Source organism: Panulirus ornatus, chromosome 36 (genome assembly GCF_036320965.1).
Source record: "Panulirus ornatus isolate Po-2019 chromosome 36, ASM3632096v1, whole genome shotgun sequence".
NCBI classification, from domain to species: domain Eukaryota; kingdom Metazoa; phylum Arthropoda; class Malacostraca; order Decapoda; family Palinuridae; genus Panulirus; species Panulirus ornatus.
In genome coordinates, this window is record NC_092259.1 from 14,683,603 (window position 1) to 14,707,193 (window position 23,591).

Below are 23,591 nucleotides of genomic sequence, written 5' to 3' on the forward strand. Positions count from 1 at the left end.
CTTCACCTTAGCCTCCACAAGATAATGATCAGACATCCCTCCAGTTGCACCTCTCAGCACATTAACATCGAAAAGTCTCTCTTTCGCGCGCCTGTCAATTAACACGTAATCCAATAACGCTCTCTGGCCATCTCTCCTACTTACATACGTATACTTATTATATCTCGCTTTTTAAACCAGGTATTCCCAATCACCAGTCCTTTTTCAGCACATAAATCTACAAGCTCTTCACCATTTCCATTTACAACACTGAACACCCCATGTATACTAATCATTCCCTCAACTGCCACATTACTCACCTTTGCATTCAAATCACCCATCACTATAACCTGGTCTCGTGCATCAAAACCACTAACACACTCATTCAGCTGCTCCCATATATATATACATATATATATATATATATATATATATATATATATATATATATATATATATATATATATATATATATATATATATATATATACTTTTTTGAATATTCGCCATTTCCCGCATCAGCAAGGTAGCGTTAAGAACAGAAGACTGGGCCTCTGAGGGAACATCCTCACCTGGCCCCCTTCTCTGTTCCTTCTTTTGGAAAATTAAAAAAAGAACAAGAGGGGAGGATTTCCAGCCCCCCCGCTCCCTTCCCTTTTAGTCGCCTTCTACGACACGCAGGGAATACGTGGGAAGTATTCTTTCTCCCCTATCCCCAGGGATAATATATATATATATATATATATATATATATATATATATATATATATATATATATATATATATATATATATATATATATACATATATGTAGAGGTTTTCAGAAAAGAAGAGAGAATGTTGGGGTGAAGAGAGTGGCGATAGTAAGTGAGCTTGGAAAGGAGACTTGTGTGAGGAAGTACCAGGAGAGACTGAGCACAGAATGGAAAAAGGTGAGAACAAAGGAGGTAAGGGGAGTGCGGGAGGAATAAGATGTACTTAGGGAAGCAGTGATGGCTTGCGCAAAAGATGCTTGTGGCATGAAAAGCGTGGGAGGTGGGCAGATTAAAAAGGATAGTGAGTGGTGGGATGAAGAAGTAAGATTATTAGTGAAAGAGAAGAGAGAGGCATTTGGACGATTTTTGCAGGGAAAAAATGCAAATGACTGGGAGATGTATAAAAGAAAGAGGCAGGGGGTCAAGAGAAAGGTGCAAGAGGTGAAAAAGAGGGCAACTGAGAGTTGGGTTGAGAGAGTATCATTAAATTTTAGGAAGAATAAAAAGATGTTCTGGAAGGAGGTAAATAAAGTGCGAAAGACAAGGGAACAAATGGGAACTTCAGTGAAGGGGGCTAATGGGGAGGTGATAACAAGTAGTGGTGGTGTGAGAAGGAGATGGAGTGAGTATTTTAAAGGTTTGTTGAATGTGTTTGATGATAGAGTGGCAGATATAGGGTGTTTTGGTCGAGGTGGTGTGCAAAGTGAGAGGGTTAGGGAAAATTATTTGGTAAACAGAGAAGAGGTAGTAAAAGCTTTGTGGAAGATGAAAGCCGGCAAGGCAGCGGGTTTGGATGGCATTGCAGTGGAAATTTATTAAAAAAGCGGGTGACTGTATTGTTGACTGGTTGGTAAGGTTATTTAATGCATGTCTGATTCAAGGTGAGGTGCCTGAGGATTGGCAGAATGCTTGCATAGTGCCACTGTACAAAGGCAAAGGGGACAAAGGTGAGTGTTCAAATTACAGAGGTATGAGTTTGTTGAGTGTTCCTGGGAAATTATATGGGAGGATATTGATTGAGAGGGTGAAGGCATGTACAGATCATCAGATTGGGGAAGATCAGTATGGTTTCAGAAGTGGTAGAGGATGTGTGGATCAGGTATTTGCTTTGAAGAATGTATGTGAGAAATACTTAGAAAAGCAAATGGATTTGTATGTAGCATTTATGGATCTGGAGATGGCATATGATAGAGTTGATAGAGATGCTCTGTGGAAGGTATTAAGAATATATGGTGTGGGAGGCACGTTGTTAGAAGCAGTGAAAAGTTTTTATCAAGGATGTAAGGCATGTGTACGTGTAGGAAGAGAGGAAAGTGATTGGTTCTCAGTGAATGTAGGTTTGTGGCATGGGTGTGTGATGTCCCCATGTTGTTTAATTTGTTTATGGATGGGGTTGTTACGGAGGTGAATGCAAGAGTTTTCGAAAGAGGGGCAAGAATGCAGTCTTTTGTGGATGAGAGAGCTTGGGAAGCGAGTCAGTTGTTGTTCGCTGATGATACAGCGCTGGTGGCAGATTCATGTGAGAGACTGTAGAAGCTGGTGACTAAGTTTGGTAAAGTGTGTGAAAGAAGAAAGTTGAGAGTAAATGTGAATAAGAGCAAGGTTATTAGGTACAGTAGGGTTCAGGGTCAAGTCAATTGGGAGGTAAGTTTGAATGGAGAAAAACTGGAGGAAGTGAAGTGTTTAAGATATCTGGGAGTGGATTTGGCAGTGGATGGAACCATGGAAGCGGAAGTGAATCATAGGGTGGGGGAGGGGGCGAAAATTCTGGGAGCGTTGAAGAATGTATGGAAATCCAGAACATTATCTCGGAAAGCAAAAATGGCTATGTTTGAAGGAATAGTGGTCCCAACAATGTTGTATGGTTGCGAGGCATGGGCTATGGATAGAGTTGTGCGGAGAAGGGTGGATGTGCTGGAAATGAGATGTTTGAGGACAATATGTGGTGTGAGGTGGTTGGATCGAGTAAGTGATAATAGGGTAAGAGAGATGTGTGGTAATAAAAAGAGTGTGGTTAAGAGAGCAGAAGAGGGTGTTTTGAAATGGTTTGGTCACATGGAGAGAATGAGTGAAGAAAGATTGACCAAGAGGATATATGTGTCAGAATAGGAGGGAACGAGGAGAAGTGGGAGACCAAATTGGAGGTGGAAAGATGGATTGAAAAAGATTTTGAGTGATCGGGGCCTGAACATACAGGAGGGGGAAAGGCGTGCAAGGAATAGAGGGAATTGAAACGATGTGGTATACCGGGGTCGACGTGCTGTTAGTGGATTGAACCAGGGCATGTGAACCGTATGGGGTAAACCATTGAAAGTTCTGAGTGTGAACGAATGTGGTCTTTGTTGTCTTTTCCTAGAGCTACCTCGCACACATGAGGGGGAGGGGGTTGTTATTTCATGTGTGGCGGGGTGGAGATGGGAATGAATAAAGGCAGACAGTGTGAATTATGTACATGTGTGTATATATATATATATATATATATATATATATATATATATATATATATATATATATATATATATATATATATACGTTGAGATGTATAAGTATGTATATTTGCGTGTATGGACGTGTATGTGGGTGGGTTGGGTCATTCTTTCGTCTGTTTCCTTGCGCTACCTCGCTAACGCGGGAGACAGCGATAAAGCAAAATAAATGAATAAATAAATAAATAAATAAATATATATATACATATATATATATATATATATATATATATATATATATATATATATATATATATATATATATATATATATATATATATATATTGGTTATTTCCCGCGTTAACGAAGTAGCGTTAAAAACACAGGGCTGCGCCTTAGAGGGAATATCCTCATTTGGCCACCAGCTCTGTTCCTTCTTTTGGAAAATGAAAAACGGGAGGGGAGGGTTTCCGCCCCCCCCCCCCCCCCCCCCACCCACCCCCCAACCCACCCCTTAGTCGCCTACCATGACACGCAGGGAATACGTTGGGAGTATTCTTCCTCCCCTATCCCAATATGTGAAGCGTCTTAGGAAAACCATGGAAAGGTCAGTGGGGCCTGGATAGGGAAAGGGAGCTGTGGTTTCGGTGCATTATCCATGACAGCTAGAGACTGAGTGTGAACCAATGTGGCCTTTTTTGTCTGTTTTCTTGGCGCTACCTTGATGAAGCAGGGGGTAGCGATGCTATTTCCTGTGTGGCGGGGTAGCGACAGGAATGGATGAAGGCAAGCAAGTATGGATATGTACTTGTGTATATATGTCTATGTATGTGTATGTTTATGTATGTAAACTGGTGCCTTGTCCACATTTACTATTTCATTCAGTTTATCACACTCATTCAGTATCATACAGCATCATAATACAGCCCAGGTTATTCTATCGCAGCGTCTTTCGAAGAACTGTTCATCATCTATATCTATAAGCTGATTGAAAATAAAATTGTGATCAAGTCACTCCTAACTCCTCTCCGACATTGGGGATAAATGTAAAACCTCTCACCTCTCCCTATAACTCAGCTCCCTTAATGTCGGTTCCATCCTTGTTGCCCATTTGTGGATCTACACTCAGTTCTTTGAGCAACTTCCGGTGCGCTGACCAAACCTGAGAAACATATTCTAATTTTGGCCTAATGCAAGTTATGAGGAGCTTTCTGAACGTTTTCTTATGATTATACTTAAATGCTACTGTAATATCAGCCAGAAGAATATCGTCTTTTGTATTGTTCTAACGTAGGACTCTGTCGACGATAGCTTAGCAACGATGTCACCTCGTCAACTTCCTCTTCCTTCTCAAACTCAGGTTCCTGCTGCAGCTAATTACCTCTAGACAATATTCCTGTTGAGACATTCTTTCCCTGTATCCCATCCTCATTATCTAACTAATACTTGGTCAGAATTTCATCAACCACGTCTCAGACCCACAACTACCATCTTACAGTAGGGTGTAACTTGTGTAGCCATCCTTGCTCATGATGGTGTAACCTGTACCTCTGCCGTACAGTATAACACGTTTCTAAGTACCGTATTATGTAATCTGTATCATTGTTGATGATGGTGTAACGTTTGAGTGCCCCCTGGTGGCGTGTTAAACGTTACGCTTCTCTGTACAAGTGCTGCTAACACCAGCCCTCTCCGGGTCATTATGTGAGTTGGTTACGCCTTTGTGTGCCCCTTTGTCATGGTGTGTGTGTGTGGGGGGGGGGGGGAGGCGGGGGGGACTGATGAGCTGTTAACAAGCCTTGATGCACTGGTTTACTGGGTGGATGTCATGCCTGGTCTGCCTACAACCACACTAATCATGTATGTATAACTTATACAGATGATTACAATACGTACCTTGTAGAAGAAAAAAATCGGGGGTAATTGTTGCACAGCAAGGGGACAATGCACAGTATTGTTGTATTACAGTCCACAGTCTTGTGGTAACGCCTGTACCACAGTCATATACCAAATGAAACCATGAAAGCGAAAGTGAGTCACAGGTTGGGGAGGAGCGAAGGTTCTAAGAACACTGGAGAATCTGTGGAGCGAGAAGTCGTGTCGGAGAGCAAACATGGCTATATATGAAGTTACAGTAGTCCCAGCAATGTTATGTGTATGTGAGGCTAGAGAGTAGGATGTGCAAGTGAGGGTGGGTGTGTTGGAAATGGTATGTTTTGAGGACAATATGTGGTGTGAGGTGGGTTGATCGAGTAAGTACTGAAAGGGTAAGAGAGATGTGTGGTAATAAAAAGAGGGGTGGTTGAGAGAGCAGAAGAGGGTGAAAAGTTCGGGATATATGGAGAGAAAGAAGAGGATATATGCTTCAGAAATGGGGTGACCGAGAAGAACGGAAGACCAAATTGGAGGTGGAAGGATGGAGTGAAAAAGATTTTGAGCGATCGGGGCCTGAACATGCAAGAGGGTGAAAGGCATGCCCCGGATAGAGTGAACAGGAACGATGTGTTATACAGGGATCGACGTGCTGTTAATGGACCGAACCAGGACATGTGAAGTGGTCAGGGTATACCACAAAAAGGTCTATGTGACCTGGATGTGAATAGGGAGCTGTAGTTTCGGTGCATTACACATGACAGCTAGATATTGAGTGTTATTGGATAACGTGTTAATAGATAGGCATGTAAAAGAGAGACTTTTGGATGTTAATGTGCTGAGAGGGGCAGCTGGAGGGATGTTTGATCACTATCTGGTGGAGGCGAAATTGAAGATTTGTAGAGGTTTTCAGATAAAAGGAGAGAATGTTAGGGAGAAGAGAGAGGTGAGAGTAAGTGAGCTTGGAATGGAGATTTGTGTGAGAGATTGAGTGCAGAATGGCAAAAGGTGAGAGCAAGTGAGGTAAGGGGAGTGGGCAAGGATTAGAAAGGGTAGTGAGTGGTAGGGTAAAGAAGTAAGATTGTTAGTGAAAGAGAAGAGAGAGGCGTTTGGACGATTTTTGCAGGGAAGTAGTGCAAATGACTGGCAGATGTCTAAAAGGAAGCGGCAGGAGGTCAAGAGAAAGGTGCAAGGGGTGAAAAAAGGGCAAATGAGAGTTGGGGTGAGAGAGTATCATTAAATTTTTGAGAGAATAAAATGATCATTTGGAAGAAGGTAAATAAAGTGCGTAAGACAAGAGAACAAATGGGAAAATCGGTGAAGGGGGCAAATGGGGAGGTAATAACAAGTAGTGATGAAGTGAGAAGGAGATGGAGTGAGTATTTTGAAGGTTTGTTGAATGTGTTTGATGATAGAGTGGCAGATATAGGGTGTTTTGGTCGGGGTGGTGTGGGAAGTGAGAGGGTCAAGGAGAATGATTTGGTAAACAGAGAAGAGGTAGTGAAAGCTTTGCGGAAGATGAAAGCCGGCAAGGCGGCGGGTTTGGATAGTATTGCAGCGGAATTTATTTAAAAAAGGGGTGACTGTGTTGTTGATTTGTTGGTAAGGATATTCAATGTATGTATGGATCATGGTGAAGTGCCTGAGGATTGGCGGAATGCATGCATAGTGCCATTGTGCAAAGGCAAAGGGAATAAATGTGATTGTTCAAATCACAGAGGTATAAGTTTGTTGAGTATTCCTGGGAAATTAAATTGGAGGGTATTGATTGAGAGGGTCAAGGCATGTACAGAGCATCAGATTGGGGAAGAGCAGTGTGGTTTCAGATGTGGTAGAGGATGTGTGGATCGGGTGTTTGCTTTGAAGAATGTATGTGAGAAATACTTAGAAAACAGATGGATTTCTATGTAGCATTTGTTGATCTGGAGAAGGCATATGATAGGGTTGATAGAGATGCTTTGTGGAAGGTTTTAAGAGTATATTGTGTGGGAGGTAAGTTGTTAGAAGCAGTGAAAAGTTTTTACGAAGGATGTAAGCCATGTGTACGAGTAAGAACAGAGGAAAGTGATTGGTTCCCAGTGAATGTCAGTTTGCGGCAGGGGAGCGTGATGTCTCCATGGTTGTTTAATTTGTTTACGGATGTGGTGGTTAGGAAGGCGAATGCAAGACTTTTGGCGAGAGGAGCAAGTATGCAGTCTGTTGTGGATGAGAGGGCTTGGGAAGTGAGTCAGTTGTTGTTCGCTGATGATACAGTGCTTGTAGTTGATTCGGGTGAGAAACTGCAGAAGTTGGTGACTGAATTTGGTAAAGTGTGTGAAAGAAGAAAGTTGAGAGTAAATGTGAATAAGAGCAAGGTTGTTAGGTTCAGTAGGGTTGAGGGACAAGTTCATTGGGAGGTAAGTTTAAATGGAGAAAAGTGGAGGAAGTGAAGTGTTTTAGATATCTGGGAGTGGACTTAGCAGCGGATGGAACAATGGAAGCGGGAATGAGTCACAGGGTTTAGGAGGGAGCAAAGGTTCTGGGAGCGTTGAAGAATGTGTGGAAAGCGAGGAACGTTGTCTCCGAGAGCAAAAATGGGTATGTTTGAAGGAATACTGGGTCCAACAATGTTATATGGTTGCGAGGCGTGAGCTATATATAGGGTTGTTCGGAGGAGGGTGGATGTGTTGGAAATGAGATGTCTGAGGAAAATATGTGGTGTGAAGTGGTTTGATAGAGTAAGTAATGAAAGTGAGAGAGATGTGTGGTAATAAAAAGAGTGCGGTTGAGAAAGCAGAAGAGGGTGTGTTGAAATGGTCACATGGAGAGAATGAGTGAGGAAGATTGACAAAGAGAATATATGTGTCAGAGGTAAAGGGAACGAGAAGTGGGAGACCAAATTGGAGGTGGAAACGATGGATTGAAAAAGATTTTGAGTGATCGGGCCTGAACATACAGGAGGGTGGAAAGGCGTGCAAGGAATAGAGGGAATTGAAACGATGTGGTATACCGGGGTCGACGTGCTGTTAGTGGATTTAACCAGGGCATGTGAACGTATGGGGTAAACCATTGAAAGTGTTCTGAGTGTGAATACGTAATGTGGTCTTTGTTGTCTTTTCCTAGAGCTACCTCGCACACATGAGGGGGAGGGGGTTGTATTTCATGTGTGGCGGGGTGGAGATGGGAATGAATAAAGGCAGACAGTGTGAATTATGTACATGTGTGTATATATATATATTATTATTATAGTATATATAATATATATATTATATTATATATATTATAGTGGATGTATAAGATGTTATTGGTGTATGGACCGTGTATGTGGGTGGGTTGGGTCATTCTTTCGTCTGTTTCCTTGCGCTACCTCGCTAACGCGGAGACAGCGTAAGCAAAATAATGAATAAATAAATAAATAAATAAATATATATATATATATATATATATATATATATATATATATATATATATATATATATATATATATATATATATATATATATTGGTTATTTCCCGCGTTAACGAAGTAGCGTTTAAAAACACAGGGCTGCGCCTTAGAGGGAATATCCTCATTTGGCCACCAGCTCTGTTCCTTCTTTTGGAAAATGAAAAACGGGAGGGGAGGGTTTCCGCCCCCCCCCCCCCCCCACCCCCACCCACCCCCCAACCCACCCCTTAGTCGCCTACCATGACACGCAGGGAATACGTTGGGAGTATTCTTCCTCCCCTATCCCAATATGTGAAGCGTCTTAGGAAAACCATGGAAAGGTCAGTGGGGCCTGGATAGGGAAAGGGAGCTGTGGTTTCGGTGCATTATCCATGACAGCTAGAGACTGAGTGTGAACCAATGTGGCCTTTTTTGTCTGTTTTCTTGGCGCTACCTTGATGAAGCAGGGGGTAGCGATGCTATTTCCTGTGTGGCGGGGTAGCGACAGGAATGGATGAAGGCAAGCAAGTATGGATATGTACTTGTGTATATATGTCTATGTATGTGTATGTTTATGTATGTAAACTGGTGCCTTGTCCACATTTACTATTTCATTCAGTTTATCACACTCATTCAGTATCATACAGCATCATAATACAGCCCAGGTTATTCTATCGCAGCGTCTTTCGAAGAACTGTTCATCATCTATATCTATAAGCTGATTGAAAATAAAATTGTGATCAAGTCACTCCTAACTCCTCTCCGACATTGGGGATAAATGTAAAACCTCTCACCTCTCCCTATAACTCAGCTCCCTTAATGTCGGTTCCATCCTTGTTGCCCATTTGTGGATCTACACTCAGTTCTTTGAGCAACTTCCGGTGCGCTGACCAAACCTGAGAAACATATTCTAATTTTGGCCTAATGCAAGTTATGAGGAGCTTTCTGAACGTTTTCTTATGATTATACTTAAATGCTACTGTAATATCAGCCAGAAGAATATCGTCTTTTGTATTGTTCTAACGTAGGACTCTGTCGACGATAGCTTAGCAACGATGTCACCTCGTCAACTTCCTCTTCCTTCTCAAACTCAGGTTCCTGCTGCAGCTAATTACCTCTAGACAATATTCCTGTTGAGACATTCTTTCCCTGTATCCCATCCTCATTATCTAACTAATACTTGGTCAGAATTTCATCAACCACGTCTCAGACCCACAACTACCATCTTACAGTAGGGTGTAACTTGTGTAGCCATCCTTGCTCATGATGGTGTAACCTGTACCTCTGCCGTACAGTATAACACGTTTCTAAGTACCGTATTATGTAATCTGTATCATTGTTGATGATGGTGTAACGTTTGAGTGCCCCCTGGTGGCGTGTTAAACGTTACGCTTCTCTGTACAAGTGCTGCTAACACCAGCCCTCTCCGGGTCATTATGTGAGTTGGTTACGCCTTTGTGTGCCCCTTTGTCATGGTGTGTGTGTGTGGGGGGGGGGGGGGCGGCGGGGGGGACTGATGAGCTGTTAACAAGCCTTGATGCACTGGTTTACTGGGTGGATGTCATGCCTGGTCTGCCTACAACCACACTAATCATGTATGTATAACTTATACAGATGATTACAATACGTACCTTGTAGAAGAAAAAAATCGGGGGTAATTGTTGCACAGCAAGGGGACAATGCACAGTATTGTTGTATTACAGTCCACAGTCTTGTGGTAACGCCTGTACCACAGTCATATACCAAATGAAACCATGAAAGCGAAAGTGAGTCACAGGTTGGGGAGGAGCGAAGGTTCTAAGAACACTGGAGAATCTGTGGAGCGAGAAGTCGTGTCGGAGAGCAAACATGGCTATATATGAAGTTACAGTAGTCCCAGCAATGTTATGTGTATGTGAGGCTAGAGAGTAGGATGTGCAAGTGAGGGTGGGTGTGTTGGAAATGGTATGTTTTGAGGACAATATGTGGTGTGAGGTGGGTTGATCGAGTAAGTACTGAAAGGGTAAGAGAGATGTGTGGTAATAAAAAGAGGGGTGGTTGAGAGAGCAGAAGAGGGTGAAAAGTTCGGGATATATGGAGAGAAAGAAGAGGATATATGCTTCAGAAATGGGGTGACCGAGAAGAACGGAAGACCAAATTGGAGGTGGAAGGATGGAGTGAAAAAGATTTTGAGCGATCGGGGCCTGAACATGCAAGAGGGTGAAAGGCATGCCCCGGATAGAGTGAACAGGAACGATGTGTTATACAGGGATCGACGTGCTGTTAATGGACCGAACCAGGACATGTGAAGTGGTCAGGGTATACCACAAAAAGGTCTATGTGACCTGGATGTGAATAGGGAGCTGTAGTTTCGGTGCATTACACATGACAGCTAGATATTGAGTGTTATTGGATAACGTGTTAATAGATAGGCATGTAAAAGAGAGACTTTTGGATGTTAATGTGCTGAGAGGGGCAGCTGGAGGGATGTTTGATCACTATCTGGTGGAGGCGAAATTGAAGATTTGTAGAGGTTTTCAGATAAAAGGAGAGAATGTTAGGGAGAAGAGAGAGGTGAGAGTAAGTGAGCTTGGAATGGAGATTTGTGTGAGAGATTGAGTGCAGAATGGCAAAAGGTGAGAGCAAGTGAGGTAAGGGGAGTGGGCAAGGATTAGAAAGGGTAGTGAGTGGTAGGGTAAAGAAGTAAGATTGTTAGTGAAAGAGAAGAGAGAGGCGTTTGGACGATTTTTGCAGGGAAGTAGTGCAAATGACTGGCAGATGTCTAAAAGGAAGCGGCAGGAGGTCAAGAGAAAGGTGCAAGGGGTGAAAAAAGGGCAAATGAGAGTTGGGGTGAGAGAGTATCATTAAATTTTTGAGAGAATAAAATGATCATTTGGAAGAAGGTAAATAAAGTGCGTAAGACAAGAGAACAAATGGGAAAATCGGTGAAGGGGGCAAATGGGGAGGTAATAACAAGTAGTGATGAAGTGAGAAGGAGATGGAGTGAGTATTTTGAAGGTTTGTTGAATGTGTTTGATGATAGAGTGGCAGATATAGGGTGTTTTGGTCGGGGTGGTGTGGGAAGTGAGAGGGTCAAGGAGAATGATTTGGTAAACAGAGAAGAGGTAGTGAAAGCTTTGCGGAAGATGAAAGCCGGCAAGGCGGCGGGTTTGGATAGTATTGCAGCGGAATTTATTTAAAAAAGGGGTGACTGTGTTGTTGATTTGTTGGTAAGGATATTCAATGTATGTATGGATCATGGTGAAGTGCCTGAGGATTGGCGGAATGCATGCATAGTGCCATTGTGCAAAGGCAAAGGGAATAAATGTGATTGTTCAAATCACAGAGGTATAAGTTTGTTGAGTATTCCTGGGAAATTAAATTGGAGGGTATTGATTGAGAGGGTCAAGGCATGTACAGAGCATCAGATTGGGGAAGAGCAGTGTGGTTTCAGATGTGGTAGAGGATGTGTGGATCGGGTGTTTGCTTTGAAGAATGTATGTGAGAAATACTTAGAAAACAGATGGATTTCTATGTAGCATTTGTTGATCTGGAGAAGGCATATGATAGGGTTGATAGAGATGCTTTGTGGAAGGTTTTAAGAGTATATTGTGTGGGAGGTAAGTTGTTAGAAGCAGTGAAAAGTTTTTACGAAGGATGTAAGCCATGTGTACGAGTAAGAACAGAGGAAAGTGATTGGTTCCCAGTGAATGTCAGTTTGCGGCAGGGGAGCGTGATGTCTCCATGGTTGTTTAATTTGTTTACGGATGTGGTGGTTAGGAAGGCGAATGCAAGACTTTTGGCGAGAGGAGCAAGTATGCAGTCTGTTGTGGATGAGAGGGCTTGGGAAGTGAGTCAGTTGTTGTTCGCTGATGATACAGTGCTTGTAGTTGATTCGGGTGAGAAACTGCAGAAGTTGGTGACTGAATTTGGTAAAGTGTGTGAAAGAAGAAAGTTGAGAGTAAATGTGAATAAGAGCAAGGTTGTTAGGTTCAGTAGGGTTGAGGGACAAGTTCATTGGGAGGTAAGTTTAAATGGAGAAAAGTGGAGGAAGTGAAGTGTTTTAGATATCTGGGAGTGGACTTAGCAGCGGATGGAACAATGGAAGCGGGAATGAGTCACAGGGTTTAGGAGGGAGCAAAGGTTCTGGGAGCGTTGAAGAATGTGTGGAAAGCGAGGAACGTTGTCTCCGAGAGCAAAAATGGGTATGTTTGAAGGAATACTGGGTCCAACAATGTTATATGGTTGCGAGGCGTGAGCTATATATAGGGTTGTTCGGAGGAGGGTGGATGTGTTGGAAATGAGATGTCTGAGGAAAATATGTGGTGTGAAGTGGTTTGATCGAGTAAGTAATGAAAGTGAGAGAGATGTGTGGTAATAAAAAGAGTGCGGTTGAGAAAGCAGAAGAGGGTGTGTTGAAATGGTCACATGGAGAGAATGAGTGAGGAAGATTGACAAAGAGAATATATGTGTCAGAGGTAAAGGGAACGAGAAGTGGGAGACCAAATTGGAGGTGGAACGATGTAGTGAAAAAATTTTGAGCGATCGTGGCCTGAACATGCAGGAGGGTGAAAGGCGTGCAAGGAATAGAGTGAACTGGAACAATGTGGTATACCGGGGTCGACGTGCTGTCAACGGAATGAACCAGGGCATGTGAAGCGTCTAGGGTAAACCATGGAAAGTTTTGTTGGGCCTGGATGTGGAAAGGGAGCTATGGTTTCGATGCTTTATACATGACAGCTAGAGACTCAGTGTGAACAAATGTGGCCTTTGTTGTCCTTTCCTAGCGCTACCTCGCGCGCGTGCAGGGGGAAGGGGGGTGTCATTTCATGTCTGGCGGGGTGGCGACGGGAATGAATAAAGGCAGCAAGTGTGAATTATGTACATGTGTATATATATATATGTCTGTGTATGTATAACTATGTATACGTTGAAATGTATAGGTATGTATATGTGCGTGTGTAGACGTGTATGTACACACATGTGTATGTGGGTGAGTTGGGCCATTCTTTCGTCTGTTTCCTTGCGATACCTCGGTAACGCGAGAGACAGCGACAAAATATAATAAAAAATAATATATATATATATATATATATATATATATATATATATATATATATATATATATATAGTCAAATGTATATTGTTACAAACTTGGCGTTTGGATTTCTCACCACCTGAATCGGTGTCAGGTTTCAGGGACGCCACCCCCACCACATGAACTACCGTATTCAGGACACAGTCTTCCTGCCATGGCATTCAGTGGGAGAAGCGCCTTAACACATTACCATGTTGTGAGAGCCTGTGCAAGCCTCACGGGTAACATAACAATCCCAGAGTGCAATCTGCCGGACTCAAGTGTAGCGCATTTATTTCTTATCCACTTCGTTGATTTTTGTAATCGCTATCAGTCTGGATAGGGTCTAAGTACGTTCTTGATAAGAAATTATAGAGATAGACCGGTGCCACAGGTGATCAAGACTGAAAATCGGATACCTTATGCGATTCAAATTCGAAACTGATTTTCTTTGCTGGACACTGCATGCGTCCGAGACGTTTTTAAGGGTCTCTTCACCGTCTCTAGAATTAGACCAATTTGTCTGTCGCACTGCTGAACATGATGTATGATTTTAGCTTACCTCACTGTCAGAATTATGTCTGGGATAGTTAGAGCTGTTTCACGATCAATTACATCCCCCGACGACAACAAGCACGTTTTCTTGCAACAGTTCTCGTATAGGACAGTTTGCGTGTCATCTGCTGGAGGGAAAAAGCTGTTATCTTAACACTCCAGATAAGGTCTTTTAGAGCATAGAATGAACTGTGGCCAAAAGTTTCCTAACGTTATAATAAGTAGAGCAGGGAGTCTCTGAGTACGTTAAGGAGGGACACCGACACCATCTCTGATATTTTCAAGGGACTCTAAACCTTCTAGAGCTCCTAAATCTACACAGAAACACACAAACACACTAAGAGGGAAGGATGGATAAGGAAGAAGTACGGGGTAAAAGACTACCAGAGATAACAGACATGCCACAGCCAATATCTGAGATAAAAAAATGAAAAAATAAGAGGAAGACCATTAACTATTATTTCAGTATGCAAAAATGAAAAAATAAGAGGAAGACCATTAACTATTATTTCAGTATGCAAAAATGAAAAAATAAGAGGAAGACCATTAACTATTATAGAATAGAAGGATAGAAGGAGAGAGGTACAGAATATAGTCAGGTGACAATAAAAGAGAAACATCAAAAGAGATTAGAGGACAGACCAGCCATACTAATACCTTTACAGAGGTTAGGAATATTGTGGTGACGGTATCAGATTAAAGCCAGTGTATAAAATTGTTTATAGGTACGTAGAAAATAGGGAAAAATCAGGGATCAAACTAAGGAGAAAAGTCTACAGTATGGTCACGTCGTTCACCTGTCACCACACTTACAGCGCGAAGACCTGGTAAGGTTGAGAAGAGGACAACAGGCATGATAACATAATGAAGTGAGCTGAATTGCCGTGAGAGCTTTAGAGGATATAAATTTCTCCGCCATGGAAGAGAAAAGATTAAGGAATCATCTAATCACTGCCTTTCAGTTTTTCGACCATTGAGTAATGTGGGTAATGAACATCTCGATACACAGAGGCCTTAACATGAAGACCAGCAGGAAACTTGCCTGCAAAGATCTAAATACTGTCAGGATACAAACATTAAAACGTTTCGTGATAAGAATCAATAGATGAGGACCCACGTACTGCCTCCCAGTACAGCACATATAGGTAATAATATCATTGTACATTAAACATGTACTACTTATGGCTGAGTGTGGCTGGTTAATTTACCTTTAGGCATACGGACAGCCAGTGTCTCTATGGCGTCTACTTGTAAACACAATGGAAAAATCTAACAACTTCAGGACCATAGACATTTTCACTGTATATATTGGAGTTAAGTGAGAGACTATAGCTTACTTAAAAGTACAGGTAAAATCTGTGTCGTCTTTTCCTTTGTATTACGGTAGCGCGCAGTTAGCGTATCACGACAGCATTAAGGAAAATTTTTAATCAAATCTTAATACTGAGTTCTGTACACACATTCGTAGAAAGTCATCAGTTGTTTGAAACGCTGCATGTAGTGCAAATTACAATAAGACAATAAGCACATCAAATCTAAAAGTATTGTTCAAATAAAAGTTAATTAAATTTAACATATTGTCTCTTGTGTACAGTGTGACTGTGTTTACTATATGTAAATAAACTCCGTTTCTGGAGACATCTCAAGGTGATGTACAGAACCTTGGTGCCAGTCCTGTCTCCAGCGTTAACCTCTTAACACTGAGTCAGTTCTGAATATCTCGACCTCTGACGTTAACCAACACTGGAGTATTGTACACTGTTATTTATGTAATGTTTAAAGTTATGTATGTATGTATGGATTTATGCATTTATGTATGGATTTATGTAAGGATTTATGTATGCATTTATGTATTTATGTGGATGAATATTTTGATTGTCGTTCCTAAATGACGTGATGATTTCAGTATTGCATGAATGTATATTGAAGAAAGCCCTGCTGTCTCTTCTTCCGTACTCTTTCTGATCCTCCTCGTCTTCCTAATTCCTCTCTTCCTCTTCGTAAGTTATCTTCTCATCATTTTAACTTGCCTCCTGTTTCCACAATTTAACATTCTTCAACCTAATAGCATCTCAAACTCATCTTTCCTTTTCGTTTTCTCCCTTCCTCATTTATCCTCATTCTCACACTCTTCTCATTCTCATTGTTTGCCTTCCTCCTTCCTTTGGTCTCCATGTGCCATTCATGATTTTCAAGTCATTTTTCAGTTTTGAGTTTTAATGTCTCAGCTCCAGTAACGCTGTCACACGATCATTACTCGCCAGCCACACCTCACTCCCGCCTCAGCCCGGAGTTCGATCGCTTGACCGCTGGCTTACCTGCCTACGTTACCATCAGACCACAACACCATCCTACCGGTTGCTTACAACTGAGGCAGGTGAAGGACGCCCACGACCCAAAATATCCCAGTTCACCAAGATCCGTCATCGCCTCACACCCGCAGCCTCCACATACCTCCCTTCCCACGACGGTCACGTGATCAAAGCCAGGCGCCGCTAGTCTGGGGGAATTATATCCTCTTCTCATATTTTCTCATTATTGGAACAAAAATAAAATTTCATTCCATATTTGTAGGCATGGGATCGACGCTGAGATTGTGAATTAGTCTAGTTCAGGGCTGGTTATATTGTGTCAATGTCAGTGGCGATTAAGAGGGAGCCAGACCCCAGGGTCCGTCCGATATTGTGAGGATAGGGAACCTCATCTTGAGAAAGTACAGTTCCACTTAGATTTTTTCGGGGTCCGTTAGTCTGGCGGGATTTCAAAATGAAAAGATTCCACATTCCTTAAATTATCCCATAGCTTGATAACCTGGGGAGACATGAGATCAGACTTTCCATAAATTAAAGTCTGACAGCTTGGGAAGGAGTGAGGAGAGGGCTGGTGACACTGAGAGGCTCCTACGTTGCTGGGACTAGCAACAATGTGCTGCGTCCTAAATATGACAAGATCCGACTTGCCTGAAATCATCATTGCTTTAATTATATATATGATGAAATTACCCGACACCAGGAAATGTGTAAAGCCTGTATAATTTTACATAGAAATACTCTCTTTTCTATATATATATATATATATATATATATATATATATATATATATATATATATATATATATATATATATATATATTCCTGGTAAATTATATGGTAGGGTATTGATTGAGAGGGTGAAGGCATGTACAGAGCATCAGATTGGGGAAGAGCAGTGTGGTTTCAGAAGTGGTAGAGGATGTGTGGATCAGGTGTTTGCTTTGAAGAATGTATGTGAGAAATACTTAGAAAAGCAAATGGATTTGTATGTAGCATTTATGGATCTGGAGAAAGCATATGATAGAGTTGATAGAGATGCTCTGTGGAAGGTACTAAGAATATATGGTGTGGGAGGCAAGTTGTTAGAAGCAGTGAAAAGTTTTTATCGAGGATGTAAGGCATGTGTACGTGTAGGAAGAGAGGAAAGTGATTGGTTCTCAGTAAATGTAGGTTTGCGGCAGGGGTGTGTGATGTCTCCATGGTTGTTTAATTTGTTTATGGATGGGTTGTTAGGGAGGTGAATGCAAGAGTTTTGGAAAGAGGGGCAAGTATGAAGTCTGTTGTGGATGAGAGAGCTTGGGAGGTGAGTCAGTTGTTGTTCGCTGATGATACAGCGCTGATGGCTGATTCATGTGAGAAACTGCAGAAGCTGGTGACTGAGTTTGGTAAAGTGTGTGAAAGAAGAAAGTTAAGAGTAAATGTGAATAAGAGCAAGGTTATTAGGTACAGTAGGGTTGAGGGTCAAGTCAATTGGGAGGTGAGTTTGAATGGAGAAAAACTGGAGGAAGTAAAGTGTTTTAGATATCTGGGAGTGGATCTGGCAGCGGATGGAACTATGGAAGCGGAAGTGGATCATAGGGTGGGGGAGGGGGCGAAAATTCTGGGAGCCTTGAAGAATGTGTGGAAGTCGAGAACATTATCTCGGAAAGCAAAAATGGGTATGTTTGAAGGAATAGTGGTTCCAACAATGTTGTATGGTTGTGAGGCGTGGGCTATGGATAGAGTTGTGCGCAGGAGGGTGGATGTGCTGGAAATGAGATGTTTGAGGACAATGTGTGGTGTGAGGTGGTTTGATCGAGTAAGTAAAGTAAGGGTAAGAGAGATGTGTGGAAATAAAAAGAGCGTGGTTGAGAGAGCAGAAGAGGGTGTTTTGAAATGGTTTGGGCACATGGAGAGAATGAGTGAGGAAAGATTGACCAAAAGGATATATGTGTCGGAGGTGGAGGGAACGAGAAGTGGGAGACCAAATTGGAGGTTGAAAGATGGAGTGAAAAAGATTTTGTGTGATCGGGGCCTGAACATGCAGGAGGGTGAAAGGAGGGCAAGGAATAGAGTGAATTGGATCGATGTGGTATACCGGGGTTGACGTGCTGTCAGTGGATTGAATCAGGGCATGTGAAGCGTCTGGGGTAAACCATGGAAAGCTGTGTAGGTATGTATATTTGCGTGTGTGGACGTGTATGTATATACATGTGTATGGGGGTGGGTTGGGCCATTTCTTTCGTCTGTTTCCTTGCGCTACATCGCAAACGCGGGAGACAGCGACAAAGAAAAAAAAAAAAATATATATATATATATATATATATATATATATATATATATATATATATATATATATATATATATATATATATATATATATTTCTTTTCATATTTGATCGCCCTTTCCCGCGTTAGCAGGAAAATGCGATCATGACGACTATGGATCATGATAACCATAGCCATCATGACAACCACATGACGTCACTTGCTTCCCTGACGGAAGAGTCCACAACAAGAGGTTAAGCAAGAGGGGCGTGAGGAAGCATGTCTTCACGAACTATTGTGAACACGTGGCTCGCGTTACACCAACGGGAAATAAATGTGTGTGTGTGTGTGTGTGTGTGTGTGTGTGTGTGTGTGTGTGTGTGTGTGTGTGTGTGTGTGTGCGTGTGTGTGTGTGTGTGTGTGTGTGTGAGTGTGTAATGTGCAATAAGGTACAGGCCAAAGCATGGCCATATCTGATGAAGTAGATGTAAGGGAAAAACTGATGGATCAAAGAGTGATTTGAGCTCTTTAGGTGCTTGTCCATCTGATTCTTAACAAAGGAAAGGTTACAGAGAGAGAGAGAGAGAGAGAGAGAGAGAGAGAGAGAGAGAGAGAGAGAGAGAGAGAGAGAGAGAGAGAGGAGAAACAAAAGATAAATCTACAACGTTATTGTACTCACAGAACACGAGGTATGGCAGTGGTTAACTGGTCTGGATGGCCTCCACACGCAATGTATGGGAAGCAGGAGGTGCCGCTGGTCCTGGCCTTAGTGGTAGAAACATGCGTACACAACTCACGAGAGCAGAGGCCGAAGTCACATCTGTAGAACAGAGAGAAGGAAGCAAGATCACGACAGAGGAAAGGATAGTCGAGCAGAGGAGAGAAAACAGACAGAATGCGTTTAATGTCACTCCTGGAGATGGAAGACATACTACATATACCACCATACAGGCGGCCCAGTCATACTGAACAGCCCATCACAAGTTAGATTAATGCAACACATTAGATTATTTTTTCTAAATATTTTGTTGTGTTTATTATGAGAAGGGTCCAAGAGAGTGGAAGATATGGTTGTGCACTGTATGATGATGATGATCTCGTTGGCATGACTTGCGAACGTAAGAAATGGAACAATATACAGAGATGTGGATAGAAGATACAGTTCTATACTGTGAGGTTGAACCATTCTAACACGTGAACTGAAAGCTAAGTTTATCAAATTAGCATAAGAAGACAACCGAGGATCAGATAAAGGACGGGAGAAAAAGTCAGTTGAATTACAAAGAACAGAATCATCCGGGTGCGAGTGAAGTGAATCAGGTGTTGAATGAAGATCATAAAGAAAGAAGCAGTGTGTGTACATGGACGACTGCCGCGATGAAACGACCAAAGGTAAAACTGAATGTCAGAATACAGACACGACTCGTTCGTCGATAATCTACGGGTGTGGCAGATGAGATGACAGATGTGTGTGCTGTGGCCTTCTAGTCTACTGTACTTATAAAATATTTCATGAAAGTTTAACCTGAGCTGTGATATTCTGTACGGTATATGTACAACAAATTGATTATTCTTGTATTCCTCTGAGAACATCCGGAAGAATATGGTATGCTGCTCCGTGTATTTTCATATTCTGTCGACTGGAGTAATAATGATTACTATACATCTTGGAAAACTTGGATTGATACGGAGTAGAGAGCAGCATCCTGTGGCCCAGCGTCCAGGTCTGAGGACGACCAATGTAACGTGTTACCATGTGGTTCATGTTGCTATAGTTTTGGTACTAGTACGACTTTGCCTTCTGTAAGGTCACACAAGTCTGGATGTTCTCTCTCTCTCTCTCTCTCTCTCTCTCTCTCTCTCTCTCTCTCTCTCTCTCTCTCTCTCTCTCTCTCTCTCTCTCTCTCTCCCATGTAGCAATCACGCGTTCTGTTTCCTCCTATAACATATTTCGATCTCCAGCGAGCGGAGGAAGGTGTCCGTCTCCAGCGCTTGTTGCACCTCACGTACATAAGGCTGGACGATGTGTGCCTGTGGAAGGGCCGCTTCGTTTTGTGCGCACAGACTGTCGTGTCTAAAGTGTCATCTTACACGTTCCTTCTCCCTCGTCATTTCCGTCACTGTACATGACCAAGTGTGCAGTGACTGCTTCATTTTACGAGGACCTTGGTGGCGCGACTGGCGATACAGACTCCAAGTGAGGATCATCGTATACTGACACATGACGTCCACCTCTGACTGCTAAGCACAGTCGGACGCTGGAGAGCACTGTACTATTGGAAGGTACTAAGCATGAGCCAAATCTAAGCAATAAACCTGTGGCTCTGGAGTCCAGACACAAGCTGCTAACTGGATCGACTGATAACGAGGGTCACATGTCAGTGTGTCATCCTGATCTGTGAGTGAGTTCCTACACACGTGGAGGAAGAATTATCCATAATGTGAACAGGTTAACCGGCTTTAATAGGTTTTAATGGGGGGGGGGGGGGGACATAGACTTTAACCAGTATACACATTACGAAATTCTTGTATACATTGAAAACTTTAGGGAAAGTATTTCTTAATGAAGGGATGTCTGAATTTGCGTAGCAGATTATACTGGATCGTTAAATTCAGACAGTAATATGTCGTTAAGGTATGTACATCACGAGAGTGTGTTACGTTGCAGAATACGGTGGGCACGATGGAGAGCGCTCGAGCAAGCGCCGGCAACATTGTACCTACTGTAAGAACCACGGTCACAACTCCCGCAAGACCAACCACAAGTGTCAGTACGAGTCGTGTGGTTGCCTCTTGTGCCAGCTGACCCGCCTGAGCCGCCTCATCATGCGTCACCAACAGCGACTGTGGCGCCACCTGAAGGACTCTCGTCGGCGGGAAGACGCTGCCGCCGCCGCCGCCGTCGTCCCGGGAGGAGACAACCCGTCAGCGGGGGGCGTGGCCCCCGGCCAGACCCTCGCGTCCACCTCCAAACAGCAGGTGGGGCGGGCGGGCGGGCGGGGAGCCATGTTTACCGTTGACAACAGGTAGGACAGGGAGAGCATGAGGGGCGGGGAGAGGTCACGGGAGAGTATGAAGGGCGGGGAGAGGTCACGGGGAAGCATGGGTGGCGGGGAGAGGTCACGGGGAAGCATGGGTGGAGGGGGAGAGGTCACGGGGAAGCATGGGTGGAGGGGGAGAGGTCACGGGGAAGCATGAGTGGCGGGGAGAGGTCACGGGGGAGCATGAGGGGCGGGGAGAGGTCACGGGGAAGCATGGGTGGCGGGGAGAGGTCACGGGGAAGCATAAGTGGCGGGGAGAAGTCACGGGGGAGCATGAGTGGCGGGGAGAGGTCACGGGGAAGCATGAGTGGCGGGGAGAGGTCACGGGGAAGCATGGGTGGAGGGGGAGAGGTCACGGGGAAGCATGAGTGGCGGGGAGAGGTCACGGGGGAGCATGAGGGGCGGGGAGAGGTCACGGGGAAGCATGGGTGGCGGGGAGAGGTCACGGGGAAGCATAAGTGGCGGGGAGAGGTCACGGGGGAGCATGAGTGGCGGGGAGAGGTCACGGGGGAGCATGAGGGGCGGGGAGAGGTCACGGGGAAGCATGAGGGGCGGGGAGAGGTCACGGGGGAGCATGAGGGGCGGGGAGAGGTCACGAGGGAGCATGAGGGGCGGGGAGAGGTCACGGGGAAGCATGAGGGGCGGGGAGAGGTCACGGGGGAGCATGAGGGGCGGGGAGAGGTCACGGGGGAGCATGAGGGGCGGGGAGAGGTCACGGGGGAGCATGAGTGGCGGGGAGAGGTCACGGGGGAGCATGAGTGGCGGGGAGAGGTCACGGGGGAGCATGAGTGGCGGGGAGAGGTCACGGGGGAGCATGAGTGGCGGGGAGAGGTCACGGGGGAGCATGAGTGGCGGGGAGAGGTCACGGGGAGCATGAGTGGCGGGGAGAGGTCACGGGGGAGCATGAGTGGCGGGGAGAGGTCACGGGGGAGCATGAGTGGCGGGGAGAGGTCACGGGGGAGCATGAGGGGCGGGGAGAGGTCACGGGGGAGCATGAGTGGCGGGGAGAGGTCACGGGGGAGCATGAGGGGCGGGGAGAGGTCACGGGGGAGCATGAGTGGCGGGGAGAGGTCACGGGGAGCATGAGTGGCGGGGAGAGGTCACGGGGGAGCATGAGGGGCGGGGAGAGGTCACGGGGGAGCATGAGGGGCGGGGAGAGGTCACGGGGGAGCATCAGTGGCGGGGAGAGGTCACGGGGGAGCATGAGGGGCGGGGAGAGGTCACGGGGGAGCATGAGGGGCGGGGAGAGGTCACGGGGGAGCATGAGTGGCGGGGAGAGGTCACGGGGGAGCATGAGTGGCGGGGAGAGGTCACGGGGGAGCATGACTGACGGAAAGCAACAAGTGGATAGAACGGAGCCGGGGGGGCAGGGGGGAGGGGTGTGACTTGCAGTGAAGCAGAGGTGTTGCGAGTCAGGGTTTGCGTACCAGAGGTGCACGACGGTACGTCCCTTAAGCACGACGGTTCGACCCTTCAGCACGACAGTACGACCTTCGAGCACGATGATACGATCCTTGAGCACGATGATACGACTCCAGCACGATAGTACGACCCTTGAGTATGACGATCTGGCCTCTGACTTGGCTTGTCAAATGGACGACCGCCATCATGCGGCAAAGGTCGCGTCGCCGAGCTTAGGGTTCGTACCGTCATGCTCAAGGATTGTACCGTCATGCTCAAGGATTGTACCGTCGTGCTCAAGGATCGTACCGTCATGCTCAAGGATTGTACCGTCATGCTCAAGGATCGTACCGTCATGCTCAAGGATCGTACCGTCGTGCTCAAGGATCGTACCGTCATGCTCAAGGATCGTACCGTCATGCTCAAGGATCGTACCGTCATGCTCAAGGATCGTACCGTCATGCTCAAGGATCGTACCGTCACGCTCAAGGATCGTACCGTCGTGCTCAAGGATCGTACCGTCATGCTCAAGGATTGTACC

At 44.5% G+C, this 23,591-nt stretch overlaps 2 protein-coding genes across 2 annotated transcripts in view; one reads left to right on the top strand and one right to left on the bottom strand.

Moving 5' to 3' along the window:
- Nadk2 (NAD kinase 2, mitochondrial) overlaps nt 1-19,428 on the bottom strand; it is a 98,255-nt gene extending 78,827 nt beyond the window's left edge. Inside the window, exons 1-2 of the mRNA XM_071683529.1 lie at nt 19,288-19,428; nt 14,057-14,174 (exon numbers count right to left, since the gene is read on the bottom strand). The gene's annotated coding sequence lies outside the window, so the exon portion shown is untranslated. The remainder of the gene's footprint in view (nt 1-14,056; nt 14,175-19,287) is intronic.
- Nucleotides 1-23,591, top strand: part of LOC139760396 (uncharacterized) — a 55,503-nt gene that overhangs the window by 22,151 nt on the left and 9,761 nt on the right. Inside the window, exon 2 of the mRNA XM_071683526.1 lies at nt 21,277-21,587. Coding sequence (XP_071539627.1) covers nt 21,277-21,587 — 311 coding nt within the window. The remainder of the gene's footprint in view (nt 1-21,276; nt 21,588-23,591) is intronic.